Raw genomic sequence first — 20,995 nt, forward strand, 5'->3', positions numbered from 1 at the left:
CCTCCCACACACCTGAAGCGTAGGTACACCATATACCAGTTCCCTATGTAGAAACAGGAGACGACACTGCACCCGACCTCACTGTACAGGCTCGTCCTCCCCTCCCCCCAAAGAGACGCAGCTATTACCCAGGAACAGGCAAGATGGAATCCTGAAAGGGGACAGTTCAGGCGCCTAGAAGAACCTAATCTATGAGAAGGGACGTCTTCTTTGTAAGTTGGACAAAAGAAAAATTATGTTAGTCTCGTTCCATGTAGCTAGCCTCTGAAAGAGGGCCGAATCACTGGGTTTTTAGTTTGGCCCCATGTTCGTATGGCACTTCATGTCGTGTAATCGCGTACGACAACGCTCTCACGTCTCTTCCCTGACAACCCCGGCAACCCTCCCCTGGCCATTCCATCCATTCATGACGTAAGCATAGAAATGCCGTACCTAGGATCCGGCCGGCCGAGGACATTTTGAATCTCGCTGGGGTCGAAGACGGCGGAGAAGATCTCGAAGTCGCTAGGGACCGGGCCGCTACCGCCGGCGCTCGAGCTCGAGGAGCCGGAGGCGAAGGGCTTCGACGACGAAGAAGAAGACTTGCTCCCCTTAGAGCTGCCACCTTTACTCTTCTTGGCGATGTCGTCGAGGATGAGCTTCGCTGTGCTCTGGTACTGGTCCTCGAAGACAAACGCGACGTGGTCGAAGCGGCCGCGGGTGTCTGGGTCGTAGAGGAAGACCTCTCGCCAGAGCTCGGCGAGCTCGCGCGGTGGGTTGCGGTGGCCGTTGCCGAGGCCGAAGTCGCCGATGACGACGGTCCGGTGATCGTAGTACACGCAGATCCGCAGGGCCGCGCGTAGCTTGTTCTTGACCATCTCGCGCTCGAGCGGGAACGCGTACTTGGAGCCGCCGTGGCTCAGCTTCGGCCACCGCGCCGCCGGCATGGAGATGACCGGCAGGTCGTACCACTGGTCGAGCTTCTTGTACTGGTCGTGCGGCCCGCGGAAGACGACGACAAACTCCGAGTATATGCCGCCCTCGGATGGGATGGGGTAGTTGCTCTGGACCTCGGACCCTGGGCCGGGCGTGCTCAAGGTAGCCGAGAGGGTGCTGCGCCTGCACAAGCGCTCTTCGTACCCCACCTAAAGGAGGGATGGTAAGCCTAAAATACAAGAAGAGGCGACCTCGCGAAGAGGGGAAAGGGGATATATCCTCACTACTCCAGTTTCCCAGTCCCCGCCGGCCCTCTTGTCATTTGCGGCGCATATGAACGGTATCCGGATGTTCACCTTCTCCTTCCAGTTAATAGTAAAGTCGACGGGATCCCCCGAACAGATGTCTTTGTGGCACATTGGGGTTAGAGCGAGATCGCGGACCGTGGAGAGCATAACTAACAGAATTCCGGAGGCGACGGGGCGAACCCGCTGACGGAGCTCTGCAATGGAATCTGCTGGAGCGGCTGCTGGAATAAGTACGAGTGTGTCGGCCATTGGTGCGCATATTCGTTCTTGATGGACGGTATGTAATGTCGCTTCGTCTCCGCGGCGACCTCGGACGGCTTAGGTTTCGAAGAAGGCATGGGGGAGAACGCTCGAGTGGCTCAGTTCTTACGAAGGGCGGGAATAAAAATAGTAATATAAACATCAATGACAATTACAACAGCAATATGGCAACGATGCGGTAGCCTCGGCCGTAGTGTTAAGTACTGAGATATTACGGGGGGCTGCTGGTCGATCGGCAACAAATAGGTGCTCTATGCGGCCGGGTTTTTATATCTTTATACAGCCCAGGATAGGTGCAGCTGCTCCATCCTCCCATGATAGACGGACAGCTTGGGATGGATGGGGCTTCATGTTCACTCAGGCGGTGCTGCCCACCCCCAGCGACAGGCCATCGTTCGCGGGAGAGACTTTGTGTTACCAATATAGGATGATTGCTCTCGTCGAGTCCACCATGTCCTAGACATCGAGATGAGGAAATTCGGACAATGGGTAAGGAGACTCGCTCTTGATAAAATAACCTGCGGCAGCGTTTCCGCCGTCTTTTCCCACTGAGCATCCCAGCCTGCTGGGAGAGTTAGACATCTGTCTCTGTGGCACAGTTCGGCTCCCAGGTAGATGGGAACGCTGCTCGAGTTGAGGGTCAGGGCGCACTGCAGATAACCGAAGTTGGACAGATCTGGTCCCCCCTCGAGAGTGCAGAATCGTAGGACACTGGCGGGCCAAACAATCGAGCGGGCGGTAGCTGCGTAGGTCTTCCTTCCCACTGCCGTCGAGACGCCGGCTGTAGGTCCTGCGGCCTATGGGAGGCGACTACGTCTAGAACCTTTCGGCAATGCCGGGGATATTCTCTCCTCGATGTATGTACGGTCTGGGTAGACGCAGGAGGGACTTGGATTTAGCGACGATGGCTAACGAGAGGTTGGCCAGGAGGAGAGGCGGCGATCCGCCCCCCAGCAGGGTCAGGGAGACAGACGGGTCGGCTTCAGTCGACATCTTTCCCATTCCCCCCCCCCCCCTCCCCCCCCTTTTCGCCCCCTCCCTCCTCTGGCTCCTCTCCCCCGTGCATAAGTGTCGCTAACCACATCGAAAACACGCTTACGATACTACCGCGCTCTCTACAGGACAGCGCCGGCTGGCTAGCCAGATGGATGGATCGGTGTGAAGATATCGAGCATCTAAGGGCCGGTGTGACACAATACCGTTAGTAGACTGCATGCTAGGAACTCCCCCGTCTCGGGTTACGGCTGACGATGGCGGTACGGAGCGCGTCATCGTATGGATAATGCTAGGCTATTTGACTGGTAGAACGATCCTGGTCTGCTTCGTCGTGACGGCTCTTGGGGGGGGGGGGGGGGGTCTCTGACTAGGCAGGCACCAAATGATCTGTTTCGGGATAGGAGGCGAGCTATTTGCAGTTTATTTAAATAATAGATTAATTGCATCTGGTACGAGGAGGACACGAATCACTTGATGGCGAGAAGAAAACTTGGCTCGAGAAAAGAAAAAGAAGAAGCCCTGACGCATCGCGGGCTGGACAACGTCGAGGACGCTGTGGATGACTAAGGTCTGTGGATGCCTCGCAGCTCCAAGGCTGGGTACCTAGGTACCCAGCCTAAGGTAGCTGGTAGGTACACAGGTACCTTCCACAATACGTCATCGGAATATCTAATCCGAGGTACCTACCTAGGTGGGTCTCTCTTTCTTTTTCTGCTCTTTTCTTTGCCTTCTTTCCTCTTTCCTCTTTCCTTCTCTCGCTCTCTCGGATCAACTCGGCCTTCCGAGAGAGGACTTGATAATTGCCTACGGGTACTTTGGTACCCGTCCTAAGGCACAATAAACTTAGGTGCGCTCAAGTTGCATCCCGACAAATTGCCGACCACGATACGATATTTTATTGTAGGCAGGTCTTTCAGTGTACGTGGGGCACGTCAGAGAGCATCGCGGCATCATCGTTCGCCCGTCCGTCGGTGGCATGGGTACGAAGCTGAGACGCGCATATTTGGCCCAAGACTGACAGGATACCCAGACCTTCTCCTATCCGCCCACCCAAGATGATCCTCTAATCCCTGTGAAACAGGCACAAAATAGGTATCTCGTGCGCCTCCCGGACATCTGCTAGCGGGTGGTGTGCGATGAATCCCGTCTTGCCGTTGCTGAGGAGGGCGTCGTCTAGACAGCCCCAGATCCTCGGACGAGCAGTCCCGCGGCGGTCCATCTCCACGCTGCCAGCCACTGTCGCCGGCCTCCTCGAATTCAAGCCCGACCAACCGGTCCCGGACGTCAAGATCGACGGCTTCGTTCGGTCTGTCCGCGCACAGAAGCGACTCCATTTCGTAGCCCTCGGGGATGGCTCCTCTCTCGAGCCGCTCCAGGCCGTCGTGCCCCCCGATCAGGCTGAAGGGTGGGATATCCAGATCCAACGCGGTCGCCGTTGTCTTCGCTAATGGCGCACCTCTTCGATAGGCTGACCACGGGAGCGGCTGTCCGACTGCACGGGTCCTGGATCCCCTCTCCAGGCCGTGGACAGAGCCACGAGCTACAGGTCGAACGGGCTATAGTCTTGGGCCCCTCGGACGCCGAAGTTTGTTCAAGCCCTTCCCCATGTGCCCCGTTATAGCGGAGGGCGTGCTATTGCTTACCACCCCCTTAGACATTCCCGATACAGAAGAAATACCAGACCCCGGAATTCCTGAGGACTCTGCCCCATCTGCGCCCAAGGATACCCCTGAATGCCACCGTCTTACGATTTCGCTCTGAGGTCATCGCGTCTCTGACACGGTTCTTCGCTGGTCGCCATTTCGTGCAGACCCACACGCCCATCTTCACTTCGTCAGACTGTGAGGGTACGGGAGAAGTCTTCCACGTATCCACCGATCGAGCAGCCCTGCCATCCCCTGCCACGTCTAAGACACAGAAGTCTTTCTTCCGTCGTCCCGTCTACACGACTGTGTCAGCTCAGCTGCATCTGGAGGCTCTAGCGCAGGCCCTCGGCAATGTCTGGACGTTGTCCCCAACCTTCCGCGCCGAGCAAAGTGACACCCCACGTCACCTCAGCGAATTTTACATGTTAGAGGCAGAGATGTGCTTCGTCGACGGCTTAGACCCGGTGCTAGATCTCGTGGAAGACATGCTGAGGCATGTCTGCACCGAGTTGGCTGAGTCGAGAGTCAGGAGAGAGCTGGCAGCTCGAGCAGGCGAGCGCACCGCAGATTTGGCCCCGGCCGAGCAGGTGGCCCAACGTTGGGAGGGCATCCTGCAGACGTCCTGGCCGCGCATCACATACACTGAAGCCATCGAGGTACTAAGACTCTCCGACACGCCCTTTTCCCACTCCCCTATTTGGGGCGAGGACCTGCACACGGAACACGAAAAGTATATTGCGACGAAAGTGGGCAATGGGAACAGTCCCGTGTTCGTCACCGACTATCCGCGAGACATCAAAGCCTTCTACATGAGAGCAAGTGCGGAGGGCTCCGACGGGTCAGGGCCTCCTGTTACGACAGTGGCTTGCTTCGACCTCCTCGTGCCAGACTTCTGCGAAATTGCTGGCGGGTCTATGCGCGAGCATCGGCTCGAGAAGCTCCTAGACGCCATGCGCGCACGCGGGATAGACACGGGAAAGTCATCGCCAGATACCGCCCCCGACCCCTCTCAAGCAGCCGAGAACAATCTCGACTGGTATGTCGACCTGCGGCGCTGGGGCTGTCCTCCCCACGGCGGCTTCGGCCTGGGCTTCGATCGGCTGATATGCTATCTCGCCGGAGTCCCAACAGTCCATGACACAGCCGCATTTCCCCGCTGGTACGGCCGATGTGATTGTTAAACAATACACCAAGTTGGCGGCCATGTTGTGCTCGTTAATGCTTGCTCTTCTGGGATGTTGAGAGTGTCTCGTGCAACGCTCGTACAAAAATGCATTGCTAGCTCCAACCTGACTGCCAAACAAGCTTTTGTGGCGGCTGCTGTACACTTGTCCAGACCTCGCAGAGACCAGAACAGAAGCCTGCGTCCGATTTTGACAGGTTCCGAACCCCAAATCTTGCCTCCGTGACTCCTTCAGGCGTGGCTTTCCCTCTACCAGTACGGCGCTAGGGTTCGTCGGAGAAGGGGGCCCGTCGGCTGGCTGGCCGGCTCCCGCCGGGCCCAAGCTAACGACAGGCTGCGAGAGCGAGAAGACCTCCAAATGCCAAGGCGCCTTGTGACGGAGAGCAGGCTCTGGAGAACGACAGGTTCTCGGCAGCTACCGAGGTGCAACTACATATAGTGTTGAATAGGATAGCATCTGTGCACAATGTCATACAGAAAAGTCGCCCATCCATCTCACCGGCTCTCTCGTTCAGCGGTCAGTCTCCCGCTCCCAGACCCTCCCGGGACTGCAATTTCGCGACGAGGGATTCGCTCATGAAACGGCCCACGGTCCGGCTGTGGGAACACGCGACTATCGCGTCACAGGTGGTTCCCCTCCACGAACCCCGACCGGCCGACACGGCCAAAGATCCCGAGCCAGTATGACGGAGCGCAAGCTCTCCCTGTTGAGAGAACCGCAATAGCGCGTGTCTGGTCCGACGGTTCGCGCGCTGGGCTGCCGCGAAGACACCGTCTGGAACCAGTGACAACGCAGACTCGATCTCGGTGGGCGCATCTTGTATTCACCATAGCATCATTGGTACGGCCGAAAGGGAGCATGTTGCCAGAAACGGCGAGGGCCTCTTCTAGGCGAGCGCACGTTGTGCGACGACGTGTCTGATACGCAAATCCAGGCAGGCCTCGAATCGCTCACGCATGCCCAAACCGTAGTCCCCTCAGGTTCCCGCAACCTAACCGGCTCCATCCACGATATTGGCCCGCGGCTCGGCCGTCCCCACGGCCCAGCTACCCGTCCGTCTGCTGTTGCGATGCGTTTCCTCTCTTCTCTTCTTTTTTTCTTTTCTTTTTCCCTCTTCCGTCCTTTTGCTCGCGCGGCTTGTAGAAAATGCGCCCACATATGCCGGCAAGGACGGATTAGTGCCATACCACCGCACCATCCATCCCTCTTGGGGCCATATTGACGTTTCATCTGATGCAAGGAATGGTAAAGTAGCCATCCATTGGGAACGGGACCAGAAGCTGTCATGATGCAGTTGGCCTTCGATGTCTATGCAGTCGCCCTCCTCTCCGATTCCCCCCTCGAGCTGCCGTTGGCCTCGCCACGATGCTACGCAGATACAGGCAGGCAGCCTTAACCGCCTGCCAAGCACGAGTTGTTATGTAGAAAGACTGCTACGATGGTAGGGGGTCACATTGGGCCGCGGCGTAATTCCCGCTGCACAAACGATCCCAGGTTCGTAATCGGCAGACTCCCTTCCATCTTTGGGGCTCTTCTGTCTCCCCCTAGTTGCATCCGCAGTGACGCCTCTTGCCTTGTTGGTGGTATACGGCAGTACGCCACGGCAGTATATTATTCGGAGCTCTATTTACCTCGTGACAGCGGGGTCGGCGATATCCAGAGGCAGGGAGACCGAACACCTCCCTCCCCCCAAAGCTGCTGCTATATTGGGTAATAAAACCGCGATCATATCTGACGGCGATTCGCCCCTGCGAAAAAAATCCTGAGAGTGAGGCAACGGCAAAATACATGCTGGTGCAAGGGTGTATCGAATGGACGAACGGACGGTGTCCGCGCCGGAATCTCTGTGTTCCCAAGATATTAGGTAGGTACTCACGTGTGTATCCGGGGTGCAGGATTCTTCCTTGGGCGCTTGCTGTGGTCGTGAGCCCAGATCCCCGATCAGCACACAGACATACGCTCTCCGACTCTTGGGGCTTGGGCTCTCTCCGCCTGAGCAAATAGCATCGTTTGTGTCGGTCACAACGTCGATGGCATATGACGATAATATCCACCTGGGCTACCTACGCAGACAGCTTGGTCTGGCTCGCCCATGGACCCCTCTTCTCTGCACACCCAGAAACTTGGCGTTTTCTTGACGCATCTTGGCTACGCACTATCATGTCGTCGGTATCGTCGAAAGGGCCAGTTGCGGAACCAGTTCGTTACAACACGCAGCTAAGCTCGCAGCCCATCACATCATAACACAATGCGACACGACACGACACAACGCAGCACAACAAAACACCCGTACGGTGTGTACTGCTCGGCTCGACGCGCTAGGCAGCAATATGGCAATGATCTGGTTGGGCTTTGGCGAGAATATCCAACCTCGTCTGGCCACCGTCACAATATCACAACAGGACAGTCAAGCCCGGGTAGCAAGCCGGCTGTACGGGTATAATTTCCCCCTTTGGGGACCGATGCCCATGAGCCAGATCGCCGAGCGCCCTCCCTTGTCCGTCCCGCTCACTACCTCTCCGCCTCCACCGTGACATATCTGCTGCTGTAAGGCTCGGGGGAAAACAAAGCTGATACTTTGCGATGGTGGTAGCATGCGATGTCCCACCTCACGGAGGGCGGGCCCTATTAGTTTAGGCTCGAGGGGCCCTGGTTAGGCGGCTATCGATCCTAGTAGAGCGTTTCGGCCATACGTCTAAAAATAAGAATAGTGACCACGATGGAGGAGATGATGATACCGATAATCTACGGCCCCCCTACTACGATAGGAAGCCCACCACTGTACAGCACACATTCTCATTGCATGATTTCTCGGCCTATCTGCCGCGAATTGTCATCCCTCTCACAAGAAGCCGCCGGCGCGCCGCTAGTGATGAACAATGGGGTATCACCGAAGGAGGCCGCGTCAGCACATGACAGACGACAGAAGAGCGAGCAAGCTGTTAGAATAAGGTGGGTTTTCTGGTGTGGGGAACCTTGGCATCACCTCCGAGGGGCCAACGCAACGGTCACAGATTTGTTGGCGCCTTGGCCTTCTGCCGAGGTGCCTGAGCCGGGTACGTCTTCACTCTTGATTCTCTCCATCGTCTCAAGTGCCTCCTCGCAGGACTAGGGGTAGGCGAAGGAGGAGCGAGGAGGGGAGGAGGTCCTTTTCACGCTCGAAACCCATTAAACAGCGAAGATGACGGTGAAGAGGGAAAACGCAAGGACTCTCTAAAAGCAAACAGCGAAAAAAGAACCGAAAGAAAAACGGCAAAGGTAGTTCAAACAAATGTACACGCTACATTACTCACTGAGTACACGAGTACACAGGGTAAGAAAACCTGAGAAAAGCCCAGGACAATGCCAAGCTGGCTGACCAGGGCTCGGCGGGTCGCCCCCCCCTTTCGCCATATACATAAGAAAGGGAAGTGCAACACTAAGACGAATAGGATGTGAGTGGCACCCGAGGACGGTTCTGATTTGATCAGACACCATGTCCTCGAATTAAGCTTAAGCTTGTCCATCTGTCCATCGTCGGGGGGGGCGTTCAGGGTTAGGGGTTGGGAGCGTTGCATAGCTTCGGAACTTGGGTTGCTTGGATCTTCTTGGGTGAGCCCCCTCCCCGGCCAAAGAGACAGGAGAGAAAAGCGGAAGCGGAATCAAGCAAAAACAAACGAGCTACTAAGAACTAAAAACACGAATGGCAAATCGATTTGTCATCTGTTCCGCAGGCTACATCCACAGGGCCGGCGTATGTACAATACGAGATACTAAGAGCGAGATCAAAGCGGCGGAGTGCGGCGCAGCAGCAGTTCGCGATAGGCGAAGGAATGTTCTTGTCTGTGTGTGTGTCTCGCTCTCGTCTCGTCTCCTAACCTTGCGAGGGAAAAAATAATTTGTAAGAGAAAAAGAGAGGGAGGAAACGGGAAAAGAAAAGAAAAGAAAGGAAAGGAAAAGAAAAGAGAGTAAGAAGAGAAAAGAAGAAGAAAAAAAAACCTCAAGTTCATAAGATGATATTGGTTGTGGCCATTAGGAGTATTGTCGCAATGGACATTGCATTATTCTTGGTATTATTATTACTACTGCTATTATTATCGTGCTCGGGGGGGTACGGAAGGCCGGGAGTAGGGCATGTCATGTCCTGGAGAAGAGCAATAAATAAAGCTGTAGATATGACGCCGAGATATTGGAATATTGGTTGGCATCACGTCACGCCCCTTTATTGCCCTCTCGGCGATTAGGCGAGCCTCGCATTTTGCCTATCAAGAAAAACGATGGAAACCGGAAGTGCCTGTTTAGGCCGCTCTCTTTCTCTTTGCTTCTTCTTTTCTCTCTCCCTCTGTCTACGTATCGACCATCTCCCCTTGCTTATCGCGCGAATATCACGGAGATAAAGACGCGTTGGACAAGCGAACGAGTCCAACCTGCATAATGCTTAGCATAACACTTGATAGCCCATACGCACTTATTACCTGCCTAGACGTAGTAGCGACCGCCCTTCCTTGGCGCCCGGGGCTCGATGGATCGACTTTGCTGAGAATCTTAATCCAGCTCCGGCTCCCCCTCGCCTATATGCCCTGGCATAGGCACGTCAGCGTGAATACACTGGAGATGGGAAACCTAGAAAGGACTAGAGAAACTAGGCGAGCGAGTTATAATGGGCTATAATGGGCAGCCTGGTGGTGGGTCACGGGCTCATCAGCTAAACCACATACATGCCTAGCAGTACGTAGATTAATGCATCCTAAGACGCCTAGCAGGGCGAGCTGCTGGTCGTGGCCGGGGGCTGGAGGAGGAGAAGGACACAGGGACGGACACAGAGCAGCGACGGAAACGGGCGTCTGAATAAGATTATGAACTATCGGTGTGGGCTACGAATCAGCATCCCTCTCTCGCTCTCTCCCTCTCTCGCCTGCCCGCTTCGAGACACGGCCTTCGGAGCAACACAGGCACATAAGCTGAGGGACGGGTTTAGATCGACATGCCTCATACATGCCCGCTACGCCCGCCTAGTTACGGGTTAGGGAGACATGCTATATGCATGTACGTAAGATGGACCACGAGAAACAGAAGAGACGACAGACAGAAGAGGGAGAGAGACAAGAGAAGTGTTTTACCACCGGTGGGAGTAGTAAGAGGTAGATGGTAGGTATATTACTATCCCGTATATTCGACACGTACCCAGGTGACTGACTTGCTGACCGACCGACGTCTGACTGACTTGTGCCTTATGCGCCCGCTGGCGCCGAACGTGCCTATAACCCATGGTAAGAATTGCCGTGCCAATGGGGAAGAGAGAACTGTCTATGCACAGTTACACTTCCAGTTACACAAGGCTTATTGTCGTTATTATCACCCTGAAGAGCTGCGCCGCTTTCTTGTGTAATGACGGATGGGCCCTGGAGACGCCTGCGAAGGATTCGGTGGTCGACTTGCTGGCCCATCGAACAACTCACTCGTTCGCCTGGCCTGTGATGTCTACCTGCCCACATGCACGCAGAAGAACACAGGCACAAGCACAAGACACAGCACACACACCCATCCAGGGATGCCATCATACAACGTAGGCTCATATCATACGTCCATTACTGTGTACATGGGATGGCCCCAACCTGCTAAGGCAATATATGTGTCCGGTAAGCGAGCTGATGTGCGTGTATGTACTTTCGACGGCTCGTGTCGCCGCCAAGCTGCGACAGTCGCGGGTGAAGTGGAAAGGAAGCGTCTACGCCCAGCATTGTGTTGCCTGCCAACTCCTTCCAGAGCCCGCCTCCCCCAGCTTAGCTGAACCCCAGCCCATAACACACACCTCTACACGGGCACACACACACATACACGCACGCCCACGCGCGCGCGCGCACAAACTCCGCACGACACCCTTGCCTGGCACGGATCATACTATATAGTATTTGCTTCTCCTGACGTGCGGCGCCCCGGCCGAGGATTGTCGGGTGCTTCGTGACTGGAATGCGCCGGGGGCTGCCATCGCCAGCGTCACACCCCTGCGCGCTCCTACGCTCCCACACTCCTCCCTCCCACGCACACACATATACACGTACATATACCCATACGGACAGACACACACCACCTATCTACCGACATGCTTAGGTGGTAGGTACCCACACTTACTCCGTCGCTGGTAGAACGACAATAATAAACGTGTTCGTCGCGCCGTCGTCATGTTTCTCCCTCTCGCGCCCCGCAGCCGGATGCTGCTAGGTCTTTTTGCACGTCGACGCCGAAGCTTGGCTGCCGGCTTGGGTTCCATGGAAAGGGCAGGCAGGCAGGAGACAGAGAGAGAGGGAGAGAGAGAGAGACAGGGAGGGAGGAATTGTCACGACCCATGCTTACGTTTTACTTATGTTTGTGCCTCTCCTGTGCAACGTTTCAAGGTCCTCTCTCTTCTCCATCGCCGGCAGGCTTTCCCCCTTCGGTGGCCATGCCGTAGTTTATGGCGGCCATTGTGCGTAAGGCGACTTGCCACACTGCTATCCGATTTGATGGTCTTTCCCGGAGAAAGGAGGGCGAGATAGAGAGCTGACTCGGCGGACAATATCGCTCCTGACAGCTAGCGTGTGCGTGTGTGTGTGTGTGTGTGTGCCGTGAGAATGAGCGAGCCCAAGGTGCGAGTGCATCCGTCTGACTCACGATCGTGAATATTAATCAGAATATAATAACTCGTCTGGCGTGCCTAGGCTCCCTCCTCTTCCCTCTCTATCTCTCCATGAGTGTACTACTCCAAACATATGTACACACTTACCACCACCTCCTAGTCCGGTATGGGGTTCCCAGGGACGCGGTCCTGTGACGGGTGCTGCATTGTCATCAGATTCCGCACCAGCACCCCCCCCCCCATGTCAATAAAGCCAAAACTCGGGCTGTGGACTAGGAAAGAAGAAGATCGGCCTGGGGACCAGCCAAAACCGGACCAAGCCCGAAAAGAGCTCGCCCGCGATCCTGCACAGGCCTTCGAATAATAAAACCTCCTCCTCCTCCTCCTGGTTCCCTCCCCTCCAACTGCCCTGGATCGCGGCACGGTTGCCTGACCCGAAAATCGAATGCCAAACGAATGATTCGAGAACACCGAAGCGGAAGAGAAAAAAAAAATACAAGAGGAAACAAAACCCTGCCTCTTTTTCTCTCCCTCTCCCCCACTAACCCCAAACCTCCCAACCTACATACATATAACATACACCCATGGCACGCACGCACCCTGCCACTCCCAGCTGCTTGTTCCCACGTTAGGTATTAACCGGCGAGGTTCCCTTGCACATGACAGCATGTAGACGTATGCACAGGTAGGGGAGGGGGGAGGGAGGTTATTCGAAGGATCCCGATAGGGCTTATGTGCGTGCCATATAGGCTATGCGTCGTCGTCTTGCACACACACACGCATGCACCTATTGTAGATATTTGTATACGTGCGGGTTAGGACGTGGAGTATCACGCGCGCCGAGTATGTATCAGCGACTATGTGTGCGTATGTTACCTCTATAGGTACGCAGGCCATACCTTGGGTGCCTTACCTGCCTGCCTACCCACGCCAACGTCTGTCCCCAAGTGTGTGCACATAGGCAATGTCCACCTACATATACAGAGTAGAGGCTGCGTCGGTCGGCACATCCGCAGTTGGCCGTCACACGCGCCACCGTGACACGATCCAGCGCCCGGCTCGTTAATCGATGGTTGACGTTTCCCGCCGCTCTCTCTTTCCGTCTTTTCATTCATTCATTCCTCCCTCCCTCTTCACTATTTCATCACCAGCCCTCTCTCTCTCTGTCTCTCTGTCTCTCTGAACCCTCTAACTGTTTCGCTATCTACGTTACCCCCCGGCTCTTCCCACGCGCGGCACGTCGCGTGTGATTCGTTTCCCACGTTTCGGGGCTAATGCACTCCAGACGCGCAGACTCTTATCACATCTGGTCGCTTGCAGGTGGCCGGTACCGTCATCGCGCGCGCGCGCGCACGTAGGTGAAATCGGATCGCGGGCGTAGACATCTGTGGAGGCGCGTATGTAGGGTGACAGAGCCAGGCAGGCTGCGTGGGCGTGTGTAGGAGTGAGTGGGTTGGGTAGGAAGGAGAAGTCCCGGGAGACTTGCGTAGAGATAGACAGACAGACATATAGGCGCACCTGGACGATCGATCCCATACGCAGAGCCCTGTCGCCGAGGAGTCCTCAGATAGGCAACCACAGCGCCGAGTTGGCCCCAGAACAAGTCACGGGCGAGAGTGAGAAAGGCCAATGCGGATGTGGATGGCTATGAACGAACCTGCCGAAGACAGCGGCCGAGTCGTCGTATTCTGCCTCGTGCAGATGGACGTTTATCAGGGGATCATCGCCGTTAATATCGGGATACATCCGTTGCGCGGCGCCGATCTTACCACGGATATACTGCCACGGACGCATCGAGGAATCGCAATAAGGGATGTAGGTACGTGTGTGGTGTGTACGTGTACACATCTTCATCGACTCGCTCACCACTGTTGGTATGAGAATGCCAGGCGACGCTAGTAAGCTGACTATCCACTGACTAACCGACCAACTGGCTATGCATCGAACACGGTAGGTAGCTAGCCTAGACAGGACATCATAACAGTTCCCCCTCCCTGCGCTTCTCTGGCTACCTCCTACTATACCTACTTGCGTATGCACGACGGACGAGCAACGTAGATGGTGGGTGGTTGGAAGGGAGGGGGAGGACATCACCGTTGTCGATTCTAAAACTCTCCACCCAGCCAGTCGCTATCAAAATCGATCGTATCGATCGGATAAACTGCCTAAACCAGAAGCGAGTTTCATGAGAAAGCCTGTGGTGCTAGCGAATTTAGTGTGTTGAGCGGGTGGGTGTGTGGATGTACGCGGCCGTTCTCTTCTCTGAGTACACTTACCTACCTGGCTCTCTCTCTCTCTCTCTCTCTCTCTCTCTCTTCTCCGCCCCTGTCTGGCACGACTTGGCGCTTGGCGGTCGACTTCCTCAAATTGGGCATGGTGCCCGTGGACCCGAGGGAAAGGTACTGCCTGGGAAAAAAAAAAATTCCCACCAACATCTGACATCGCCTCACCACCTTGCCTACCGCTGCGGGAATAATACAGAGGAGGGAAAAAAGAAAAAAGAAAAGAAAAGAACACCGCAGCAAATCCAGCACCACGCCAGATCGAGAAGGTGGGAAAATAAGGTAGTGGAGGGTAAGGTAGGGGTGAGGTAGGGGTGAAGGTAGGACGAGGCAGGACGAGGTTAGGGTGAGCTAGGAAGAGAGGTAGGGTGAGGTGAGGCAGGGTAGGATGGGACAGGATGGGATAGGGCATCGAGCGGCAGATCGGTCGTTTCTTTTGACTTTTAAGCTTCACTTTGCCTGCAATCTATCTTGCTTGCTGTCGCTGCAGGTTTGGTCAGCTTGGTGCGACCCTCAGCGGCCCATTCATGGGCTCGCAGCCGGAAGAAGTGTGGCAGCCCATCTATTTCTTTTTCTTACTTTGTCTTCCCCCCTCCCCCTCCACCCTCTCACGGCGCTTGGGGCGTGATAAGCAGCAGGCTTGGTGCGTCGTTACTTGTCCATTACTCCTCTCTGCCGGTTATATTGTTGTGTGACCCCCCTCCCCCCCCTTTAGTAATACGTTATGCGAGGATGGGAGTCGTGACGCCCGGAGTCGAGAGTGAAGAAGCCAATCACCGCCACGCTGACTCCTCCTTCGACGATGGAGGGCGGGGAAGGGCGCTATGCCTCTCTTCCCCTATGCCCGGTTGCCTCACGGGGTCAGGATGAGTGCGAGATATACGTACGTCGGCAGCGCCAGTTCGTGGCGTCATCAGCTTAGCTCGGCTGTAACTCAGCTGAGTATATTTTTTTTTTTTGCGAAAGTGAAAGGGCTCTAAGCAACGAGGCTACCACGCATAACACAGGATGATATAGGTAGGCCAGCGGGGTGGCTCGCCGTGTTCCCAGTGTTCCCCCCCCCCCCCCCCCCGGCTCTGAGCCCGCTGCCCCAGGTCCCTTGAACCGATCGTGATTCGATTCCGCTCCCAGGACCGTGGTATTCGAAAGTGCTGCATGGTGAACAGAGCTCTTTCCAGCTAAAAATCCTTCCTCCAGGGAACGCTAGCAGAAGGCCCTTCCCGCCTCCTGCTTGCTGGTAGGATGTAGGGCAGACTGGCTGGGGCGGGGCGAGAGTGAGAAAAAAAAAAGCATCGTGATCACTTCCGTCGCGCGTTTTCACGCCGCCATCGTGTCACAACATGCAACCCCCCCCACGTTTGAACGTAGTAAGCTGCGCCGGCCGTCGAAAACCGACGACGGCGCCACAGCAGTGTGGTGGCGTAGTTAGCCCGTATAGCCTGAACGGGATAATAAGCAGAGGATGTTCCCCACCTTGGTATCATATCATCTCGCGCCAGAGACGATACCAACATCCTAGAAGGTCTCTTAGTGAGCATATAGCTGGCACGAACAGGCTTCCTCGCCGTGTCCATCGACTCTTCCTCAGACAAGGGAGGGGGGGCGGGGACGGTGCATTGGCGTGGAAGAGCTGAACGGGCTAGCAAGACGAGAGGACACCGCGCGTGACGGGGAGAGCAGATAATCGATGGTGCGTGACACCGTGGACGCTGCCTGTCTTCTCTTTCTGGCAAGCGAACGCGCGCTATTGGGTTCCGCCTCCATGGGCCGGGGGCCGGGAAGATATGCAGGCTTGCACTCTTGCGTGCGTGCTAATGAAGCTCACGACAGCGACAAGGAGCCCGGCGCTACGGCTCCCCCCTCCATGTGTGAGTTAGACACCTTAAACAGGTGTACTCGGCCGATATGTTTTTATCTATCACCTTATGAGTATTGTAGAATTAGCTCCGTCTGTTGGCACGGGGGATTTCTTCGGGCAGGAATCCTGGCGGGGAGAGGTAATAAGCGTCGCCTCGACTTGATTAGAGATAACCAGTCGACACGCTATGCCTTCGTGCGCGCACACGACGGAGTCGTCTTGTTACGGTTAGAAGAGCTGTAGCTTACCGGCCAGGGACCCCTTTCGTGTAGTTTCTAGTAACATACTACATCGTAGATGGCTATGTAGAGCAGACAACTACCTGCTTCATAGGCATATATGGTATGTGTATTTCGTAGTGGGATTACAACCTGCCGCGGTTTGCTCCTTTTCTGAGTGCCGCAAGCGACATTCCGGATAGAAGCGGCGATATTTCTCTCTTTTAACTGTCGTGGCTGGCTGTCTGTGTGACCATGTGTCAGGCATGTGGCGTCTGGGATTAAAAGACCGTTCGACCCTGGATCTGGCCCTAGCAAGCAGAGCAACAAGATGCGATGGCCGGGCCTGGCTCTCTCTCTCTCTTCTCTCTGTCTCTCTCTCTCTCTCTGGCGCGCGCCCCCCTCCCAGAACCCCTAACGGGTATACCGTGCCGAAGACATGTCATGTCGGTGGACTGTCAGAAGTTTGTGCAACGCCACCCTTCCTCCCCGTCACCTTTTGGTACTAACATATTATCATTATTACATGTAATGGGATCCTGCGGTGACGGATGTGCGCTCCCGTACCGCATAAGTATCCCTCTGGTCTCCCAGGCTCTGTGTGATCACCCCCCGAGTACGATGACGGGAGATTGCAACGGCGACAGCCCGCTGTGCCTCACCTCAGCGCCGTGGTAAGGTGCTCACTGCAGATTCGTAGGGCGTTTCCTGTGGTTTTGCCCACAATGCCTACATGTACTTATGTAGGCACGTGCATACGTGAAATCCCGTCGCAACCATTCATCCGAGTTCCCTGGGGTTTTTATGCAGCTTGGCGTCGCCGCCTCTGTGTACGTGCATGTCGTAGTTAGCCCGGTCTCCTTTGGAGCGTGCTGAGCGCCGTCATTGGCGCGTCGAAGATCGCAGATCCTCCTCGCGCGGGAGGTCGGGCTCTTGCTCACGTCCGCTGTGGAGATGGTGGCTCTAGTGAACGAACGACCTAGTAGACGAGGATTCGGTGGCCCTGCTAGGTAGCGGCAAAGTCTGCCCCCATTGACGCGACTTCTTCTCTCTTCTCCTCCCTTTCCCTTTCGCCCACCCGCTAAATATCCCAAGCGAGAGCCCTAGCTTGCGAGAGGAGCATTTGTTCTTCGGCCAGCGTGCCAAGTTCACGCTAACGGCCCCATGCATGTGTTGGGGAAAATTACCTACCTTCTCGCCCTTCACGAGGATCTGCGTAGGCCTCGACCATCTAACCCGCTCTAGTGGGTTCTGCTTCCTAGAGCTAAAGGGGGAGCGAGGGAGCAGCCACTAAGCCAAGGAGATATTACATATCACCTCATTCCTGAACAAGGCTGGTGGCTGAACTAGCACGCTTAAATTCATGCTTAAATGAATCAGGCCTTGGAAAGAGGATCCGGGGCGAGATTCCTCGTGGCCGCCAAGCTGCCAAGCGCGTGGCTCTCCCCCTGGAATGGCGGCAGGGATTCTGCCTCTAGTGGGCGGTTCTTATGTACGTGTGTCCTTGCGCATAAGATAATAACATACTCTAACTACGGCAAGGATAGACAAGCAAACAGCGAGCTGTTCTAACCAACATAATCGAAACTTGTTTACGGTTAGAGAGTTGAGCATGTGTGCATCCCTTGTATAACGAGTTACCGAATCGCTCCATGCGGCCTGGCTGGCGATGTTTTAGAAAGAGTGAGCCGGAACCCGAGGCATTGACGGATTTTCCACTCGTCTTCAGGATCCCACATTCATACAGCCTCTTGCTCCCGTTAGATTACATAGTAACTGGTTTAGGCACGTAAGCAGCAGCACGAAGTGACAGCCCTACGGAGACACGCACACGGGTGGCCGCTGTCCCATCTGCAATCCCGACTCACCGACACTTAAGAGTTGATCCTTTCTCATGCAGGCATAGGTACCTACATCCTTCATATCATATGCAAGGCGATAGATAGTTACATAAGTAGGGCTAACATAGGGAGGATAACATACCACCCTAGCATGGGTCGGACCCGAGAGAGAGAAAGGGCAAAGAAGCAGACCGGTGCCTGCAAGTTGTTCACAACTTGATCGTATGTTCTCGGACATAGGTAGGCAGCAGAATGACCGATTTGCTCATCGCGTATCGTTCGTGGATAGGACGTACGCCTCAGTAATGTCATGTGCTGGGCGCGCGATGCGGCTTAGAAGGATTGTCCCTCACCCCCAACCCAATCGACACCCTACGTTGGGTCCGTCCACCTCGCGAAAGGACGTGGACCGGATTCCTTCGACGGTCTCGCGTATACGAATTCTTCTAGTAGGTTGCTAGATGCGGTTGGTCCGCAATGCCAACCCGGATATTCCGCCGCCCTACGGGGCGAGGAAGGATCTCCGACAGTGTCCGAAAAACGTGAGAGAGAGAGAGAGAGAGAGAGAGGGAGAGGGAGGGAGGTCCGGGGGGCAAAATTCTATTTCTTCGGTTTCTGTACTTGCTTGCGACGTAGTAGATTTGCGTTGGCCCCATCCGTCTACCGATAGGTAGTTCCACAACCCGGAGCGTTGCGTACGTCAGAATGGAACGTAACGAAGGGACGAATAATGGATCTTCGGTGTTCATATGGCCTCATGTCGGCCTCTTTTCTATCATTATTATTTAAACGAGTGCGTGTGCTGGCAGAGTAGTCCCAATGACAGGGCTCGCTGCTGTCCCGTGTATCGCCGTGGATCGGCCCCAGGCCTCATATTGCCGGCGGCATTGGAACGGGATCTCGTTTAGGATCGTGTTTATCAGCAACGACAATGACGAAAATTAAGCGCTGTATCGAGGTAATTGCTATTTTTGGCCCATCTGACCCATCTTGACTATGTACTCACCCTGGGCTGGTCTTCTTCTTCTACCAACTGCGACCTTCTCGTCACCCTATTACACACGCACCGAGTATCCACAATCGGGGATTCGTAAGGGAGCGAGCGTATGGGCTCCTGCTTGCGGTAGCCCCTCGGTAATAGAAAAATTAAAAAAGAGTTTTAAAAATTAAAAATTAAAAAAAGCTCTCTTGGCTTTGATGGGTGGCTCCCGGTTGTAGCTATGGTTATTTCCAACATACTTCAGCCTTTCTTATCTTAAAACCCGCACCTAATATGGCCTTTGGCACGTCCCCTAACTAGCCAACACTGTAGGCTGGGGGCCGAGACGGTCTAAAACACTAGTACAGGCCCACGGCGTGAATTCGAGAGAGATCGTATCGACAATGTCCCAGACCGCAATCTACCAAACTAGTCTCCATGATCCTCCTCGGCCTAAGTAAATAATCGGTTGAGAGGAAAATTTATGGACGATCGGTCCTCCACGAAGTCATCCAACGGTGGCAAAGACCTTGTGACTGCGTAAGGGCGTGGCTGATGTCTTCCTGATCCCCCAAGTCACGATAAGACGAAACGAAAAACCATCTCACCAACGGTTCCCTCTCTCTCTCAAGTCGTACGAACTAGACTGGTTTGTTTCGGTATGGGCTAAAGAGGCAAGAAGGCCCCCCAAAACAGCCACGTTCGGCACGGGAACGGCTAGGCCAAGGCCCACAGAGAGTCCAAGGGGGGATTCTATCCAGTGAGACAAAGGACGCGGTGGTTAGACTACGGAAACACAAGAGTCTTGTGGTCCGTCTCAGGGTCTGCCGACACGATGACTCCTCCTCCTCCCCCTCCCTTCCGCGTCTTCCTACTACCGCTGCTGCTACTGCTCCCCTCTCTCGATGGCGTTGGTGCGGATTTGCGGGACTCGACGGTTTCAAGGCGCAGGTCCTCCCTGGACGGCCAGAGACTACCGCCGGTTTTAACTGGCGCGTCACGAGCACAAGGAAGGGAAAGGTAAGGTAGAATAGCCAAACCGCACGCATCGAGCTGGTCTGCGGCGCAAACACATCAGCAGGCCAAGGTTGGCATCCTGCTGGCTCGACGATGCTTAGCGAGCCGGCGTAGGTGGATGGATGGCTTTTCGCTCCCCTCCCCTCTGCTTTGCCTTTTCTTCTGTTTTCTTTTTCTTTTCCCTCCGCACGCACGCACGCACGCACGTTGCGCTGTGCTGTGCCGCGTCCAGCAAGCCAAGAGGTGGGATGGGCCAGACCCATCCGGCGCGCTTCGTTGGCCGGGCTCATAACCTACTGAGAACATCAGGAGTCGAATATACTCTTCTGGGGCGTGATGTGCCTTAGGTCGCAAGGTAGGAGGGGGGTCCGAGGTCGTTGCACTAGGGAAGAGGACTAGGCTACCGTATAAGGGGCGCAAGGAGACGTGAAGAGGGATGATCCCTCCTTCGACATTACTTTGACTTTGGCCTCTTTCGAGGGCGAACACGGAGCCGAGTAGAGATGGCTTTACAAGCATAGTGACCGCCTCTCTCGCCCCACTCCGTCCCCTTCGCCCCGGTTCTATGCATACCCATATTACACGTATGCACATGTACGTGGTGTGGAGAATGCCTATGTACATATGTATGTATCCCCAGACACGCAACGAAGCTGTTCATCACATATTGAGCGTTAGGAGTACAGCGACCGAACGATGCGGGCGTCGGCAAGCAAATAAGCGGCCAATTGCACATGCTTCTGCTCTTGCCTACGATATATATATATATGTGTGTGTATGTATATATATGATCTACCTATATCTGCCTACCCCAGGTACCTACCTAAGAGGTAGGTAGGTAGGCTGTGCCGTTCAGCTGCTTTTAGGGACCCGGGGTCCGCATGGCCTACAATTC

At 55.1% G+C, this 20,995-nt stretch overlaps 6 protein-coding genes across 6 annotated transcripts; 2 read left to right on the forward strand and 4 right to left on the reverse strand.

Annotated features, from left to right (window-relative positions):
• Positions 1-194: 194 nt before the first annotated feature.
• Positions 195-1,930, reverse strand: GGS23DRAFT_514137 (uncharacterized protein). The gene is made up of 3 exons (XM_051514585.1): positions 1,378-1,930; positions 1,200-1,321; positions 195-1,124 (listed from the first exon to the last, which is right to left on the reverse strand). Exons 1-3 carry the CDS (start codon positions 1,559-1,561, stop codon positions 405-407), a joined length of 1,026 nt encoding a protein of 341 aa, XP_051372501.1. The 5' UTR covers positions 1,562-1,930; the 3' UTR covers positions 195-404.
• A 1,514-nt stretch (positions 1,931-3,444) lies between these two features.
• Positions 3,445-5,726, forward strand: GGS23DRAFT_514234 (asparaginyl-tRNA synthetase). The gene is made up of 4 exons (XM_051514588.1): positions 3,445-3,460; positions 3,511-3,885; positions 3,948-4,065; positions 4,135-5,726. The coding sequence occupies exons 2-4, from the start codon at positions 3,617-3,619 to the stop codon at positions 5,305-5,307; spliced, it is 1,560 nt and encodes a 519-aa protein (XP_051372502.1). The 5' UTR covers positions 3,445-3,460; positions 3,511-3,616; the 3' UTR covers positions 5,308-5,726.
• A 5,609-nt stretch (positions 5,727-11,335) lies between these two features.
• On the forward strand, positions 11,336-12,037 carry GGS23DRAFT_514204 (uncharacterized protein). The gene is made up of 2 exons (XM_051514586.1): positions 11,336-11,915; positions 11,988-12,037. The coding sequence occupies exon 1, from the start codon at positions 11,472-11,474 to the stop codon at positions 11,823-11,825; it is 354 nt and encodes a 117-aa protein (XP_051372503.1). The 5' UTR covers positions 11,336-11,471; the 3' UTR covers positions 11,826-11,915; positions 11,988-12,037.
• A 1,704-nt stretch (positions 12,038-13,741) lies between these two features.
• Positions 13,742-14,698, reverse strand: GGS23DRAFT_514207 (uncharacterized protein). Its single transcript, XM_051514587.1, has one exon. It carries the CDS (start codon positions 14,597-14,599, stop codon positions 14,039-14,041), a length of 561 nt encoding a protein of 186 aa, XP_051372504.1. The 5' UTR covers positions 14,600-14,698; the 3' UTR covers positions 13,742-14,038.
• A 2,638-nt stretch (positions 14,699-17,336) lies between these two features.
• On the reverse strand, positions 17,337-18,675 carry GGS23DRAFT_565408 (uncharacterized protein). The gene is made up of 2 exons (XM_051516211.1): positions 17,811-18,675; positions 17,337-17,755 (listed from the first exon to the last, which is right to left on the reverse strand). Exon 1 carries the CDS (start codon positions 18,340-18,342, stop codon positions 18,079-18,081), a length of 264 nt encoding a protein of 87 aa, XP_051372505.1. The 5' UTR covers positions 18,343-18,675; the 3' UTR covers positions 17,337-17,755; positions 17,811-18,078.
• A 538-nt stretch (positions 18,676-19,213) lies between these two features.
• On the reverse strand, positions 19,214-20,568 carry GGS23DRAFT_565410 (uncharacterized protein). Its single transcript, XM_051516212.1, has one exon. The coding sequence runs from the start codon at positions 20,388-20,390 to the stop codon at positions 19,725-19,727; it is 666 nt and encodes a 221-aa protein (XP_051372506.1). The 5' UTR covers positions 20,391-20,568; the 3' UTR covers positions 19,214-19,724.
• Between the last annotated feature and the right edge of the window lie 427 nt (positions 20,569-20,995).

This window comes from Durotheca rogersii (assembly GCF_024521655.1).
Source record: "Durotheca rogersii strain YMJ 92031201 chromosome Unknown GGS23scaffold_8, whole genome shotgun sequence".
Classification (NCBI taxonomy): Eukaryota; Fungi; Ascomycota; class Sordariomycetes; order Xylariales; family Xylariaceae; genus Durotheca; species Durotheca rogersii.